General features: G+C 38.0%; 1 protein-coding gene across 2 annotated transcripts in view; it reads left to right on the top strand.

Annotated features, from left to right (window-relative positions):
- Nucleotides 1-15,480, top strand: part of CUNH2orf88 (chromosome unknown C2orf88 homolog) — a 28,859-nt gene extending 13,379 nt beyond the window's left edge. For both annotated transcript variants that reach the window (XM_032406183.1, XM_032406191.1), the window contains exon 2: nucleotides 15,006-15,480. In XM_032406183.1, coding sequence (XP_032262074.1) covers nucleotides 15,169-15,456 — 288 coding nt within the window. In that variant the 5' untranslated portion in view covers nucleotides 15,006-15,168 and the 3' untranslated portion in view covers nucleotides 15,457-15,480. The remainder of the gene's footprint in view (nucleotides 1-15,005) is intronic.
- Nucleotides 15,481-17,997: the final 2,517 nt, after the last annotated feature.

Raw genomic sequence — 17,997 nt, 5'->3', positions numbered from 1 at the left:
AAGTCTTCTAATCTTTGTAAAGTTTTCTACCGTATTTTGGGAGGCAGAATATAGTATTTTCCATGTTTGGTGTCTTTTTTTAGCTAATAATTATACTTACAAATTATATGAGATTATAAGATAGGCTTTATAACAGTTTTGAAAATATTTGCAGTGAATGGAAATGTAGGAAATTACTAGTTCAAATAACAAATATGTGAGTACAAAATACATGTTTTTAAACAGTATTTTTGTTATTAGAAGTCTAAGTTTTTTGTTTTGCCATAAATAAGCCATTTGACTAGTAATTTAAAAGCTTAACATATGAGTGTATCCTCACGTTACTAAGTATTCTTTTAAAAAGTATTTATTTATCTGAGGCAGGGTACAGCAGAGGAAGAATGAGAGAGAGAATATTAAGCAGGCTCCATACCTAGTGCAGAGCCCGATGTTGGGGCTCAATCTCACAACCTTGAGATCATGACCTGAGCTGAAATCAAGAGTCAGACGCTTAACTGACTGAGCCACCCGGGTGCTCCAGAAGTTATCATCTATTTATTATGGACTACCCTAAAACTAGGTGGCTTAAAATAACAAACATTAATTTCACAGTCTCTGTGGATCTGGAATTTGGGTGCAACTTAACTGAGTGCCTCTCCCTCAGAGCCTCTCACAGTAGTCAATTGGGTCTGTGATCTTATCTGAAGGCTTAATTGGCGAACAGTCCAGTTCTACACACACTGCTGTACAGAGATTTCCCTCATTTCCTTGCTTCATGGGCCTCTCCATAGGGCTTCTCACAACAGAGAAGTTGACTTCTATCAGAGTAAGAGAAGGAGTGCAAGACAGAAGCCATGGTCTCTTTGAAATTTAATCTTGGAAATGACCATATCTCCTCACAAATGTGTGAGGAGATATGGCCCTCCTCACATCACTTTTGCTATACTCTAGTGTTAGAAGTGAATCATTAGTCCTAAGAAGATAGGGAATTAAACAAAGGATAGGAATTCCAGGAGGCAGAGATTACTGGGGGCCATTTTGGAGGCTATCTACCACAGTTATTTAATAGTTACCTAATATTCCAGGACATAGACCTATGAAAACAAATCTCATATCATTGTACATGTAGGTTATTTTCAATTCTAATTATAAAAAGACTACCATGAAAAATTTTATATATAAATTTTGGTTGGCAACTTTGATCATTTCTTTTAGATTTCTGAAAGTGGGATATTTGGGTTAGAGCTTCTATCATGAATTGTTATGCTTCTATTGAACCGGTTTACACTATCTGTGTTTGAGAGTGTTCATTGTAACCTATCCCCTTTAAGACCATTCTTTTGAAGAATGGGTTTGTAAAATAAATTGTTCCATAAATACACAGTTTATCTGATTTAGCACAGACCATGAAATCTGAAAGGCAGTGTGATACAGCAGTGAGATCCCTGAAGCCATATTCAAAAGATTTGAGTTCCAGAACAGGCAGTGCAGTTTTTTCTCCTGCGTTCTCATCAAGGCCACATGCTTCCCCAGGCAAGATATTTAACTTGCTTACATACAGTTCTACATCAGTGTACTTTGTAAAATGTGGAAAAATAATTCCTTTCTGTTGCATAAAAGAGTAAAGGGAAAATTGGAAATGTGATCTGCTCAACAGAAACAGAGATAGATAGGGATGCCTGGTGGTTCACTCAGTTGAGTGTCCAGATCTTGATTTTGGCTCAGGGGTGATCTTAGGGTCTTGGGATGGGGCCCTGCATGAGGTTCTCTGCTCAGCAGGGAGTCTGCCTCTCTCTTCCTCCCTCCCCCCTCTCTCCTTTTGCCCCTCCCCTATGATCTAAAATAAAATAATTTTAAAAAAAGATAGATTGATAATTTACTCTGAAAAGCTCCAGATACTTGGTTATCATTTGTAACTTACAGTTACATGTATTCTGTTGCTCTTTTTATAGGAGTACAGGCATACCTTGTTTTATTGTGCTTTGCTTTATTACATTTTGTAGATACTGCCTTTTTTACAAATTGAAGGTTTGTGGCAACCCTGTGTTGAGCTAGTCTATCTGCACCATCTTTCCAACAGCATTTGTTCACTTCATGTCTCTGTGTCACATTTTGGTAATTCTCACAATATTTCAAACTTTTCATTATTATTGGTTATGGTGATCTGTGCTCAGTGATTACAACCTGCTGAAAGCTCAGATGGTGGTTAGCAGTTTTTAACAAAGTATTTTTTATTTAAGTTATGTACATTGGTTTTTTGGGGGTTTTTTTAGACATAAAGCAATTGCACACTTAGTAGACTGTATTATACTGTAAACATAACTTACATGTACTGGGAAACCAAAACATTCTTTGCACTTGCTTTACTATGATATTTGCTTTAACAGTGGTCTGGAACTGAACCCGCAGTACCTCTGAGGTAGGCCTCTATAGGAATTTCTTTCAAACATCTAGAGTTAAATTATTTAAATCAATTAACATTTACTGAGGCCCTTCGTTATGCTATGCATATAGAAGTGAGATGCAAAGATGAATAACAATGACTTATTACCTGTCTCCTTTTAGAAAGCATTTAAGTGCTGTGGCCATGTTCCTGCCTTCAAGAGTCCATCTGGTATGGGCACAGACTTGTAAATAAGGCAGAATGGGAAAGTACAGTGATGGAGATAAATATATCATGGAAACCCAAGAGCATGACAGAGTAATATTAGGTAGTAAGATGGTCTTTATACAGAAAGTGTACTTGAGATGGACACTCAGGAAAGGCTAAGCTTTAAAAAGAAGAAATCTGTGTGTAGTAATACTAGGGAGAAGAGGGGAGATGATAAGAAAGCCCTTTTAAAAAAGAAAGCATTTTACAAATGCGAGGTAGGAGTCTACGGAATAATTGGCTTAGCATATAAGGATGATTGGATCATGATTTTCAGACTGCAGTGAGTTTAGGACTGAACATTCATTTTTGGTTTCATGTTCTGATTCAAGCTCAGATTCCTAGTTTCAGCTACAGGATCTAAAGAATAGTCCAGCTGTAACAAACCAAAGACCATATTTTGACATTGTTACCTGGTTCTTCATACCCCCCCCCCCCCCCTCCATTTACCAACAGTGGCTCAAGGAACTGGCTTCAGAATTTTACAGAGCTTAATTCATGCATCACAAGTGCAGCTGTGTCATTTAGCGAGGGCATGACATGACTAAGAAATGTGTATAGAATATAAAGTTTATATGTTTTACATTCTTAGTGGTGATCTAGATCACATTTTTTTCTTCAACTAGTTTTTTCTCAACTAATTGGTCAGAAGCTACTCTCCATTTTCCTGCAAGGATTCAGACTTATAGTACTGGAAGAATTACTGCAAAGTGAAGTTCAATATTCCTAGCCATAAGTAGGGTTGGTTAGGTGAAGCCAGACATGCACCCAGAGTAAAGCTCAGACAGCCAGGAGAAATGCCTCTTTCTCTTCTCCACCTGCAGGACTTGGTAAATGAGATGAAGCATTGATATGTGCCTTACATCTATCATGTGATTGTAGTGATTCAAAATCACTATCAGCATTCTTAGATTATATTCTCTTTCCTTAATTATAAAGTATAGTAACTAAAACATTGAAAATAATCTGATGCTATTAGTTTTAGGCAACAATCTAAGAGAAAGAAGGAAAGGAAATAACACTGAACACCTTGCATGTTCCAAGGCAACTCTAGATGGTTTACATATAGAAGCTCAATTTTTATGATGAATTCTGGGGTAGATCTCAGTTCACAGATGAAGTCCTACCACACAGCTCTACTCAGGTTTATTAGAATCTCAAACATCATCCTTTCACTTAACAGTATTGTTTTCCCTGCCTCTCCATTGAGAAAATTTGCCCCTAAATGTGACCTCGTGAAGAGTCCTCCTGAGACCACCCTGCCGGTGAGGAGCTGCACGCTGCGTATGTTCTGCGTGCCTGAGGATGACACCAGCTAGTCAGTTTCCAAAGACCATACAGTAGTGCTCTTTAGGCAATCTTCAAACTGGCCAAAATCATATTTACTGTATTTTCCAGCTTTTACTTCTTCATGTGAGTAGTAGAGTTTATTTCTGTTTGCCAATTTAACTGGTATCATTTGATCCTGTTATGAATTTAAAGTTTAAGTCAGTGATTCTCAGTATTACCAGGACAAAGATCTCTGCTCAAAGTCCAATTTTCATGGACTCCTTACAGGAAAGAAAATATACTCTTAGTACCCGTTACTAGAGAACAAATAATGACAAATGTTATTAGGAACTCCATTATTTTTTAATGAATTCTTATATTTTTAATTAATTAGCATTTATTAATTGCACCTACATTGAAATTTGAAAAATAGTATATATATATGCATAAGACTTCTTTTTAAAGTCTATTTTTTTAATTATATAGAGATTTGCATTAATTCAAGGCTAGGGCTCATTTTAAAATCATAACTTGAGATATAAAACATCTTAAAAATCTGCTTAGAGGCTCAGAATATGATATAAAGCAGGATAACAGTAATAACCATTTCTGTTAATCTAGTATTTACGATGGACTTTCAGGGACTTAGAGGCCTGTTCATTTCCAGAGCATATTTTAGAAGTTACTTAGTTTTTGGCTAGAGCTTTATGTTAGGGCCTAACTCATATTCACGTTATGACTTTTTTTGACACCTTCCCTGGCATATTCCCAAGGAGCTTACTCACCAGGCTCAATTTGATGACATTGCATTCAGGATGGAGCACCCCTCTAAAGTGAACGACACAGAATGATGGGCTGCAGTAATTTAAATCTTCTGTTTGAAGGATCCAATAGAAGACCCAGTAGCTGCCAGACCTATTCCTAAGGGAAGTGCCGGAGCTATGGCCTGACTCACTCTATATACTTAGTGCTTTGAGGCTCCTAAGTAACATTGAGGGAAAGAAGTAAAAAGAGCTTTCGTTTATGTATGCGTGTGTGTGTGTGTGTGTGTGTGTGTGTGTGTGTGTGTGTGTGTGTTGGGATTTGGGGGGTAAAGGGGAGGGTGTGGTGGGAGGAAAGGCATTCTCATATTTTATTTAGCTGCCAGTGGCATGAACAAAAAAAGGCCACATCACCTATTAAGGCAAAGATAAATTAAGGACCTTCTCTGGAAATCTATACTACTTAGAGCCTGAGTAAGTTGCCATCTTGTTCTTACTCTCTGTTTTGTTCAGTAAGTTTGAAATCACTTATAGACATTGGTCCTGAACACATAATAGAGACTCATTAAAGACTGGCTGGATGGTTAAGGAATGTTCTCACTGACAATTTTTTTTTTTTTTTTTTTTAAGATTTTATGTATTTAGAGAGCGTGTGCACAAGCTGGGGGAGAGGCAGAGGGAGAGAGAATCTCAAGCAGGCTCCACACTGAGCAAGGACGTGGGGCTGGATCTTATGACCCTGAGATCATAGCCTAAGCAGAAATCAAGAGTCAGATGCTTAACAGACTGAGCCACCCAGGCGTCCCTTATTGACAGCTCTTTGTGTATCTTTTTTTTTTTTTTAGATTTTTTTTTATTTGGGGGGGGAGAGAGAGAGAGAGTGTGTGTGTGTGCGTGCGCGCGTGCACACGCGCAAGCAGGGAGAGGGGCAGAGAGAGAGGGAGAAGCAGACTCCTCGCTGAGCAGGGAGTCCAAGGCAGATTCGATCTCAGGACCCTGAGATCATGACCCAAGCCAAAGGCAGACACTTAACTGACTGAGCCACCCAGGCGCCCCACTCTGTGTATCTTAAGATTATAAACTAAAGTATAAAAGAAGATTTTCAATATTTTTATTGAAGTATGATTAACATACAATGTTATATTAGTTTCAGCTGTACAACATTCAACAATTCTATACATCACTCAGTCCTTACCATTATAAGTGTAGTTACTATCACCACACAGTGCTGTTGTATTAATGACTATATTCCCTGTGCTGTACTTTTCATCTCCATGACTTATTTATTACTGGGAGTTTGTACCTTTTAATGCCCTTATTTCACCCATCCTCCCCCTCACTTCCCCTCTGGCAACCACCAATTTGTTCTTTGTATTTAAGGGTCTGTTTTTTGTTTGTTTCTTTGTTCATTTGTTTTTAGGTTCCACATATAAGTGACATCATATGGTACTGTCCTACTCTTATTTCACTTAACATTATATCCTTTAGGTCCATCCATGTTGTTGCAGATGCCAAGATCTCATTTCTCTGTATGGCTGAATAGTATTCCTGCGTGTGTGTGTGTGTGTGTGTAAACATAAATCACATCTTCTTTACCCATTCATCTGTTGATAGACTTGGGTTGCTTCCGTATCTTGGCTATTGTAAATAATACTGTAATAACATAGGGGTGCATATATCTTTTCGAATTAGCGTTTTTGTATTCTTTTGGTAAATACCCAGTCGTGGAATTACTGGATCTTGTGGTATTTCTAACTTTTTTAGGAACTGCCATGTTGTTTTCCACGGTGGCTGCACCAGTTTGCATTCCCAACGGTGCACAGGGGTTCCTTTTTCTCCACATCGTCATCGACACTTATTTTTTGATTCTAGCCATTCTGACAGGTATATGGTGAATATCTTATTGTGGTTTTGATTTGCATTTCCTTGATGATTAATGATGTTGAGGATCTTTTCATGTGTCTGTTGGCCATGTGTGTCTTCTTTGGAAAAATGTCTATTCAGGTTTTTTAATCAGATTGTGTTGGGTCATAGAAGTTCTTTATATATTTTGGTTGTTAACCCCTTTTCAGATATATCATTTGCAAAATCTTCTTCCATTCAGTAGGTTGCCTTTGCATTTTGTTGATGATTTCCTTTGCTGTGCAAAAGCTTTTTATTCTGATATAGTCCCAATAGTTTACTTTTGCTTTTGTTTTTCTTGTCTCTGGAAACCCATCTAAAAAAAATGTTTCTATAGCTGATGTCAAAGAGATTACTGCCAGGACGCCTGGGTGGTGCAGTGGTTAAGTGTCCAATCAAGCCCTACATTGGGCTCTGTGCTCAGCACAGAGTCTTCAGACTCACTCTCCCTCTCCCTCTGCCCCTCCCTGCTCCTCTCTCAAAAAAAAAAAAAAATTTTTTTTTTTTTTTTTTTTTAAGATTACTGCCTATGTTTTCTTCTAGGAGTTTTAGGTTTTTAGTCTATTTTGAGTTTATTTCTGTATATGGGTGTGAGAAAGTGGTCCACTTTCATTCTTTTGCATGTAGCTGTTCAGTTTCCCCATTGTATATTCTTGCCTCCTTTGTCAAAGATTAATTGGCCATATAGTATGGGTTTATTTCTGGGCTCAATTTTGAAAATTGTATTTTTAAGACATTTTATATTTCTGTAGCCAGCCAGTTAAAATGACAAGAGCTAAAATACTTTTCTTGGCTAATATCCAGCATTTATTGTATTATGCCTTCAACTGTTAGCCGTAGTAACTTCCTAACCTGACAAATGAGTAACATAGCCTTAAAATTAACTTAGGACAGCTGATCCCATATGTTATCCTAAGAAAGCTAATTGGATGATCTGCTAAACTACTGACTTGTATTAATAACTAACACTGTTGAAATTTTCTTTCTTTGTTGTGAATCAACTAACTTATTAGAGATTAAAATTATACAAAGCTTATTCTTTAATTGTAATTGCTTTTTAAGATGTCCATCAAGTATTTGAATAGCTACTATAAACAGTAGTAGCATAAACTTTTTGGTTTTGGCTGACTTTCCTTTAAGGATCACACTTCCTTATTCATGATAAACCTCAAGAGACTTCTGTGGGATAGAAACTGCAGAACTAAAATCTGATTAAGCAAAGTGTGGTGCAGTTTACCAAACCCATTCTATCAGGGCAACTGCATCTTCTCTGAGGATGTGATGAGCAATTCCATTAGTTATTGGATCGGCTGATTACCTAATGACATGAATATATCAATGTCATTTTACCCAAGACAAGACCTGAAGGCCAGAGTTGACAGCTAGTCCTATGGTGGTGGTCTGTTTAGAAGACTGGGAAGCTCTGGGCCATAATGTCCCTACTGATGGAGACCAGGCCAAGGACTGGGGCAATGAGCAAAGTAACAAGATCCTGGAAAGGAACCATGTTGGTCTTTATTGGCAAGAATCAACTTCAAAACTAGTTCTGTAATTCAAGTTTTGAATATAATTCAATTCAGTGAAGTTCTATAAATTCAAGAGGATGTTTAATACTTAAAAACATAAGCTATGATTGGATAAGGTATTGCTGGAGCAACTGTTACTCCAAGAAGAGCTTGAATTAGGGATGGAAGTTCCATGATTACTTGCCATGTAACCTCTCTGTTTCCTCTGCAAGGGGAAATAACACCTGTTTGCTATTTCATCTATTAGTCGGGAAGAAGGAGATGGTAAACATAATTAGTAAATTGAAGTGATAAGCAACTATGGAACAGTAGTCTTCTATCCTTGATAGAAGCACTACAGCTAAACAAGCTGAAAGTTATGACATAAATATCTTACTGTCTAGGTACTTTGAGGTCCTATAGACACTTGAGAGATGTGCTCAAACTAGTAATACTCCATCCCTTACAACACTCTTTAATCTAGTTCTTTTGGGTAAAGTTATATATCCCTCTCCTCACTCCACTCCCTTTAGCTACAATTTAGAAGTGTTTTCTCTGTTTTCTGAAGAGCTTGAGTAAGATTGGTATTTTTTCCTGGAGTATTTGAAAGAATTTAGAGCTCTAGCTAGTCATTTAGGCCTGGAGGTTTTTTTTTTTTGTAAAGATTTAAGTTACAAATCCAATTTCTTTAATTGATAAAGAGCTATCAGACTATTTTCTCTTATGCTAGTTTTGGTCATTTGGTATTGATATAAAGTTCATAATATTCCCTTGTTGGTCTGGTAATGTATATAGCATCTGTATTAATGTCTCTCTTCTTACATACATCTTGGCAATGTGTGTCCTGTCATTTTTCTTGATCAGACTAGAGACTTATTTTACTAAATCTTTTTTAAAAACCAGCATTGGTTCCATTACTTTTCTCTATTGTTTGCCCTTTTTGCTTCATTGATTTCTGCTCTTATCATTTCCTTCTACTTACTTTGGGTTTTTCTTTTTCTAGCTTCTTTTTGTAAAAGCTTAGATCACTGATTTAAACTAAACCTTTTTTGCTACAAGCATTTAAATCATTAATTTCCCTCTAAGTTTTCGTGGTGCATTTAAAAAATTTTGGTATGTTATGAAAAAAAAATTTTGGTATTTTATGCTTTCTATTTAGTTGAAAACATTTTAATTTCCTTATGATTTCTTCTGTGCCCAGGTATTTGGGGGTTTTCTGGATTTTTTATTGCCATTTATTTCTAATTTAAATCTAGTGTTTGGAAAATACACTTTAAGGTTTCAAGCTTTTGAAATCTTTTGAGACCACCATGTAGTCTATTTTAAGAATATGTATCCTACAGCTGTTGGGTATAGCCTTTTATAAATGTCAGCTCAAGTTGAATCGTAGTGTTCAAAACTTGAATTCCTTATTTTTTCCTTTGGATATTCTATCAGTTACTGAGAGAGCAATGTTCATTTCTCCCTTTAGTTCTGTCAGCTTTTCCTTCATATATTTTTGAACTCTGTTAATAGTTACATATACATTTATGATTGTCATGTCTTCCTCATTGACACAGTATCCCTCTTTATATCTGGTAATCCCCCTGGTCTTGAAGTCTACTTTGTCTGAAGGTCAGCAGGATTTTTTTATGCTTCCTATTTGCTTGGTGTATCCGTTCTAACCCTCTTGCTTGCAACCTTTATATTTAAAGTACCTCTCTCGTAGGTAGCATATAGTTGGATTTTTAAAAAAGACTTTATTTTTTACAGCAGTTTTAGGGTCACAGCAAAATTGAGCAGGCAGTAAAGATAGCCCCTGCACCCGAACATAGAGCCTCACCTACTATCAATATCCCACTCCAGAGTGGTACACTTGTTACATTAACATACCATCATTACACAAAGCCCATAGTTACATTAGGGTTCACTCTTTGTTGTACATTCTATGGATTTTGACAAATGTATAATGGTATGTATCCACCATTTTAGTATCATACGGAGTAGTTCACTGCCCTACATATGCTCTATGTTCCCGCTATTCAACCCTCCCTCCTCTCTAACCCCTGGCAACAACCACTGGATTTTTTAACCATCACTATTGTTTTACCCTTTCCAGAATATTAGATAGTTGGAAAGACTGGCTTCTTTAACTTAGTAATAAGCATTTAAGGTTCCTTCTTTTCTTTCTATGGCTTGATAACTCACTTCTTTTTAGCACTTAATCATATTCCATTGTCTGGATATATCACTGTTTATCCATTCACCTGAAGAGCATTTTGGATGCTTCCAACTTTTGGCAATTAAGAACAAAACTACTATGAACATCCATATGTTGAGTTTTGTGTGGACACAATTTTTCAGTTCATTTCGGTAGTTTTTTTGTTTTTTAGGTTTAGTTTTGTAAGAAACTGCCACCCTGTCTTCCAAAGTGGCTGTACTGTTTTGCATTCTTTTTTTTTTTTTTTTAAAGATTTTATTTATTTGAGAGAGAGAATGAGAGATAGAGAGCACGAGAGGGAAGAGGGTCAGAGGGAGAAGCAGACCCCCCGCTGAGCGGGGAGCCCGATGTGGGACTCCATCCCGGGACTCCAGGATCATGACCTGAGCCGAAGGCAGACGCTTAACCAACTGAGCCACCCAGGCGCCCCTGTTTTGCATTCTCACCAGCAATGAATGAGTTCCTGTTGTTCCCCATCCTTGTCAGCATTTGATGTCATCAGTGTTTGGATTTTCACCAAGTGTTCTCTGTTTTAATTTGCAGTTCCCTAAGGTAGAATGTTGAACATCTTTTCATATGCTTATTTGCCATCTGTAGGTCTTCTTTCATGAGGTATCTATTCAGATCTGCTGCCCATTTTTAAATCAGGTTGTTTACTTGTTGAGTTTTAAAAGTTCTTTGTACATTGGAGTGCCTGGGTGGCTCAGTCGGTTAAGCCGCTGCCTTCGGCTCAGGTCATGATCCCAGGGTCCTGGGATCGAGCCCCGCATCTGGCTCCCTGCTCAGCGGGGAGCCTGCTTCTCCCTCTCCCTGCCTACTTGTTCTCTCTCTCTGTCAAATTAATGAATAAAATCTTTAAAAAAAAAAAAAAGTTCTTTGTACATTATAGATAATCCTTTATCAGATATAGTTTTGCAAATATTTTCTCCAAGTCTGTGGCTTCTCGTTGTCTTGACAGTGTCTTCCACAGAGCAGAAGTTTTTAACATGATGAAGTTCAAATTCTCAATTATTTATTTCACGGATCATGCCTTTGGTGTTGTATCTCAAAGGTGATGGCCAAACCCAAGGTCATCTAGATTTATCTGTAACTCCTAAATGCTATCTTCTAGGAGTCTTATAATTTCATGTTTTACACTTAGGTCTGTGATCCATTTTGAGTTAATTTTTGTGAAGGATAGAAGGTCTGTGTCTAGATTTTTTTTTTTTTTAACATGTGGCTATATGGTTGTTCCAGCACATGCTGAAAAGACTATCTTTGCTTCACTGTATTACCTTTGCTCCTTTGTCAAAGATCTGTTGACTATGTTTGTGTGGCATGAATCTTACTTTTTAGCTAGCCTGCCTTTTAAGCTGAAAATTTTAGTCCATTTCCTTCCAAATTTTTTATATGTAAGGGTTTAAGCCAGCCACTTCACTGTTTTCTAATTGTCCCATTTGCTTTTTTCTTCCTATATTCTTCCTTTCCTGCTGTTCTATGGGTTCAATGTGTCAAACTCCTTATTGTTTTTAAGACATACTTTATCTTTTCCCCCATTTTTCAGATTGGACAGATCTATAGATGTATATTCAAGTTCATTAATCCTTAAGTATCCAGTAGCTCATCCAATGAGTTTTTCATTTTAGTTCTTGAGTTTACTTTTTTCTTTACAATTTTCATTGCTCTGATGAGATTCTCTACTTTTTCAGTCTTTATCAATCACTTTTCCTTTTTTTTTTTAAAGATTTTATTTGACAGAGACACAGTGAGAGAGAGAACACAAGCAGGGGGAGTGGGAGAGGGAGAAGCAGGCTTCCTGCCAAGCAAGGAGCCCGATGCGGGGTTCGATCTCAGGACCCCGGGACTGTGACCTGAGCCAAAGGCAGACGCTTAATGACTGAGCCACCCAGGCGCCCCTTCCTTTATGTACATAAACAGCTTTACGGTTCTATTAAGTAAGTTGTGTTAATTACCAAATGCTGGGTCATTTGGGAGTCTATTTCTAATAACTTTTTTCTTGGACGTGGGGCACACTTTCCTGCTTTGCACAGCAAGTAATTTTATATTCTAGGATAGATATTGTGGATAATACCCTTGAAGGAGTCTGGATTATGTCATCTTCCTTTTTAAATGGTATTGTTTGAACTTAGTCCAATATGGTCTATGGCTGGTTAGCCTGTTTTTGTGAAGTTTTATTGTAACATAGCCACTGCCCACTTTTTTTTTTTTTTTGAGTGTGTGTGGACAAGCAGGGGGAGGGGCAGAGGGAGAAAGAGAATCTCTTAAGCAGGCTCCATGCCCAGTGTGGAGCCAACCCAGGGCTTGATCTCACAACCCTGAGATCATGACCTTAGCCAAAATCAAGAGTCAGACACTTAACCGACTGAGCCACCCAGGTGCCCCTCTATGGCTACTTCTGCACTATAACAGCAGAACTGCATAGTTGTGACATAGACCATATGGCTCACATACCTAAATTCTATGCTATCTAGCCCTTTAAGAAAGTTTGCCAACCCCTGCCCTAGGATTCACACCTGACTCCTAAGGTTTCTGTGAGGTTTCTCCACGGAGGGTGGTCTTGGAACTCCAAGGATTCCATAGCACTAACTTATGGTATAATCGTTCAATGCTAAGTCTTACAAATCCTTTTCCTGTACATAAACATCTTAAGTCCTCAGACAGGTGGTCTTGATGAGACCCTATCAAATGGGAGACCCCATTTCTGCATTTCCCCACAGCTCCCTTGCCTCTTGAAATTTCACCTACCTTCAGGATTCCAATGTCTTCAACTCAGCAGGGCTGCCACTCTCCCCGAGATAATGCTGGAAGATGTTCCCCGAGATAATGCTGGAAGATGTTCCCAGGCAGGATGCTCAATTGTGGAGTTTAACGTTCTGTGTTTCCCTTCTCTTGAGGATCACAGTCCTGTGCTGTTTTTCACATATATTTTGTCCAGGTTTAAAGTTTTTGGTGACAGTAAATCTGGCACTACTTTGAAAGCTGCTTTTGCAAAACCAAAGATCCTAGAAAACGGATTATGATGATTCTCCTCATTGCCTTTTTTTTTTTTTTTTTTAATATTTTGAGAGAGAGAAAAAACGAGTCGGGGGTAGGGGGGGAAGGGCTGAGGGAAAAGCAGACTTCCCATGAAGCAGGGAGCCCTATGTGGGACTTGATCCCAGGACTCTGGAAGGCAGACAGACACATAACCAATTGAGCCACCCAGGTAGCCTACTCATTGCCTTTTATTGACACTCATTGAATAATCATTTTCAGGCTAACTATGTACAATTCCCTTAACCATGCCTCATGTACAAATAGATAACATGTTGGTGATATACAACCAGGGCAGTTCCTGTCTTCAAGGAGTTGTCTAGTAAACCAAACATCTTCGTTTTTGAAATACATCTTTAGCAAGACATACGGAACTAAGGGTAATTAAAAGCAAAAGGCTAGATTTCCTCCACTCCCCGACCATATAATCCTTATTAGGGGTAGTATGGGAGAAATTGGGTAGACTTCATAGAAATCTAAATATTGTCAAATGGCAAAGGTCACCTTTTCTGGACTTTTACTACTTAAAAACTACCATGCATTTAAATTCATTTTTATCTTAAGATCAGTAATTTCAGAAATAAGTCAACTGAGTTTGATTTTATGAATTTTTCTAGAGCTATGACTTTTTGGTCCAAAAACTATGCTATAATCTGGGATCATAGTGTTATAGAGACTTCACCTGTGCTTTATGGCTGGACTCCCTCCAGTGAAGTTGCTTTGTATTTAGCTACCCTTAAGTCCTAAGAGAAGGTCATTCAGTGACAGCATCCAGTTGCGAAGCTTAGAAGGTACATCATGAGCACTGCAGCCTACTTACTGACCACACATCAGACAAGAGACATTTAAGGGAGGAAACCTCTAACCTTATTTTAATCTGAGCTTTTCATATAGTTTCATAGGGAGCATCTAATTCAGAAGAAAAAAGAGGTGGCTTTGCCACCTCTAATTTGTGTTGCCTAAAGGCTGTCAGTCTGTCTCTTTAATTGTAAACATCTAACCAGGGGCCAGAGCCTGACCCTAAGAGTCCAAGATATGTAGGCTCATGAGATTTGAGGCAGGACAAATGTTTTATTTGCTTATTTCCCTCAACAGTACAGATCAGGGGTTGGCAAACATTTTCTATAAAGGGCCAGATAGTAATTTCAGGCCACATGGTCTCTGTCAAAACCACTCATCTCTGCCATGGTAGCATGAAAGTAGCCATAGCCCACACACACACACACACACACACACAAATAGCATAGCTGTGTTCTAATAAACTTAATTTATGGGGCACCTAGGTGGCTCAGGCATTAAGCGTCTGCCTTCGGCTCAGGTCATGATCCCAGGGTCCTGGGATCGAGCCCCATGTTGGGCTCTCTGCTCAGCGGGAAGCCTGCTTCTCCCTCTCCCCCTGCTTGTGTTCCCTCTGTCTCTGTCAAATAAATAAAATCTTTAATTTACAAAAATAGGCAGCTAGAATTTGACCCAAAAGCTAGAGTTTGCTGAATCCTGGTGTACATAAATAAATCTAAGCAGCAAAAGTTAAACTGTTTTTAGTTTCATAAAAAACAGATTTTCCTATTTTGTAAATTGCCAGTTTTACTGAGTGGTTTTCTCTCTATTGATAAGATAAAGCTGTTGTTACCTCACAAGTGACCAAAGTGGTAAAGAGGATTGCTACTACAGGCTACCTGATCAAAATGAAACTTTTCTTTTCACAGATAAACACTACAGGTGAAGACTGGTAAAAAGAAACATTGATTTCTGAAGTGCCTGGAAAGGAAAAGCACTGGTCAGTATCACGTGGACAAGCTCAGTGTTTTCCAAAGATGCTGTTGAAGTAGTCTTTGCTACTGCTTTTCTTCACTCAAAGCTCTTCATAACATGGGCTGCATGAAATCAAAGCAAACTTTCCCATTTCCTACCACATTTGAGAGTGAGAAGCGGCATGCAAGTGAAGAAAGCTTTATGTCTGAAGAGAGATTTCTACCTAGGATGCCTTCTCCAGTTAATGTCGAAGAGGAAGTGAAGGAACCACCAGGGCCCGAAATGGTAGTCTTCGAATTTGCACACCGCCTATCCCAGGAAATCTTGAGTGATGCCTTGCAGCAGTGGGCAGGCAATAACATCAAGTACTATGACATCCCATACATTGAGAGCGAGGGGCCTTGATGCCATAGGATGATGATGGTAACTTTCTTGAATTGTGGATAAAGTTGGTGCTAGTTTAAACACATGAAATAATAGCAAAAACTGGTGTGAATAAATACAAATAACTCCATCTGGATGTAAAAAAAAATGTCTATGATAAGAGTATAGGAATATCTAAAATGAAATACGTTAAGCACTTTTATGTTGATAGCAATTTCTATCTGCTTGGTCTCGGATTTGAGTCATTTAAAGGGCTAAACATAGGTCCTGCACCACAGTAATCAGCTGTATGTCACACCACTTTCTTCCTGAGGCACTAATAGTATCACCAAAGAAATCAAATAGTTATTTTAAAAGGAGTGTCTTTAAAATAACCATTTGTTAATTTACACACACAAGTTATTGAAAAGGATTTTTCAGATGCCTTGGCAAGGAAATGGCACTTAAGCCACAGTAATTAATAGTGGGTCGTTTGTCAAAACCATTTGTGTCAAGGATCCGTACTTAACACAAATGATCAAGCAGCAGAAAGCACCCCTTGTAGAAGTAGTCCATCTTGAAACCTGTCCTTAACTACCACCTTGAACCTCAGGGCCCTAACTAACCACAGCTGTTATTGGCTGACTCAAGATTTTGCACATAAGGCATCCGAACAGGATACAATTTACAGAAGTCATGACATTAAATTTACAGAAGTCATGACATTAATGTTTATGGCACTGAATTAAGCAGCCCAGTGATAAAACAAGAATTTTTACAAACAGCAATCCAGTAAATTTTAAAATAACAGAAGCTCTAGTCAAGGTAGAAAGCAGAACCTGTTTGCAGTGCTGCATGTATATGACATTTTACTGTCTCAGATGTAGAGGGTTGGTATAATGGGCACTCATTCCCATTTTTATTATTGACTAGTGGGGCAGTCCCTCTTCAGATTACTGTGGGACCAGTCTATGCATGAGGCTATCCAGTTGCATTACAAAACAGAAGATCAAACACTCCTCCAAAGAGAGTACTCGTGTATTTTTTTTTTTTTATGGTAACAATGCACATAAGGCATTTACAGCCGTATTTTCTTAAATTTGGCTACCATTTTGGGGAAGTTTTTTTTTTTCCCCCCAAGAATTAAGTACTGTTTAAAATCAATGGTAACAGAGAATTTGGGAGTGGAAGAAGATACTGAGAAAACATAACCTGTAGAAAAATTGGGACTCAGTCTCTAGAATGGTCTTTCTGTCCAGATTTGCTACACACTTAGTTGGAAAGGGAATTATTTAAGTCTGTGTGCATTAAATTCTATTATTAAGATTCAACAGACCCTTGTCACTGACAATTAAAGGAAGGCAGAAAGACTTGTGACCTCTTTAATGAGATAAATATATATTTGGCCTTGTAAGCAGGCAGAAATGCTACCTCTAATTTTAACGACTATACTTTGAAACCCGCAAAGAGTGAATTCTCCCAATTGCATGGACAAAGAGAATACTTTGAAGTGAGTCATGTGCCATCTTTCAGTTCCCTTTGGACACCTGAACTTTCATTTCACCTAGTCCCAAGATTTGAACTGTCCTGTTGTACTTGCAATCTAGAAACTTAAAAGTAGAAAAACCACCACCCCTGTTTATATAAGGATCTGAAGTTCTAAGGCTAAGGAACAAAAGTCTTCTGAAAATGCAAAATATCTTTCGAGCTCATGAAGAAAAATTTAGGTTTTTGAGTATACTAATGACTCAGACAAAAGCCTAGACGTTGCCATTTTTCATTCATTTTGTATCTCACATCAGGCCACTTTTGCTGCAAAGTCATTTACTATTTAAAAGATATATTATGGTGAGAACACAAAAGCCATAGCCACACTCAATTTTTCAGCATACACAGGGATGTAGACTGTTGAGTTTTCTTATAAATATTTAACCTCAGGTTCTGTGCCTGGGCCCCTATTTCCCAGGGCTGGAGCAGGGATGCCTGCCAGATCCATATCTCACTAGAATTCTCACCTCTGTTGCCACTCTGACAGTATGGTTTTGTCACCAAGCATCAACGCCTCGCTCCTGAATCATTTTAACAGAGTATAAGATCTTACAACAGAATTATCTTGGAAATATACGCTGTATTACGTCAAACCAAATCAGTGAGTTAGTCAATAATCCAAGTTGGAGGCAGGCAGGAAAAAGCAGCGGATAAACAAATTTGTGCTGCATGTGCTAATCATCAAGATATAGTTTGGCCTTGATGACAAAACAGATGAGAACATCTTTGATAGGATAACTTCTTTCATACCTTCATATCTAAATATTGGATTTACTTCATTTTGAACTTTCACAAACAGTAAAAGAATGGAAGATCTATTTGAGAAGGAATATATAAAACAGAAGACAAAGAATTATTAGCTACCAGAAAGGGAAACATTTGTTCCAACTTACACATCACAAACACAGATGAAATAATAGTGGCCAAATTATAAGGGAAAGGAAACCGGGGAAAAAAGGGCCCAAGAAACAGCACTCACGTCAGGCTCCATCAGAGGACACACTGCAAAAACAAGTCTCCAGTGTTCTCGACTAA

Source organism: Phoca vitulina, unplaced genomic scaffold (genome assembly GCF_004348235.1).
Source record: "Phoca vitulina isolate PV1807 unplaced genomic scaffold, GSC_HSeal_1.0 scaffold1, whole genome shotgun sequence".
NCBI lineage: Eukaryota > Metazoa > Chordata > Mammalia > Carnivora > Phocidae > Phoca > Phoca vitulina.
The sequence above is the reverse complement of the archived record's forward strand: the minus strand, read 5'-3'. Positions and strand labels throughout refer to the sequence as shown.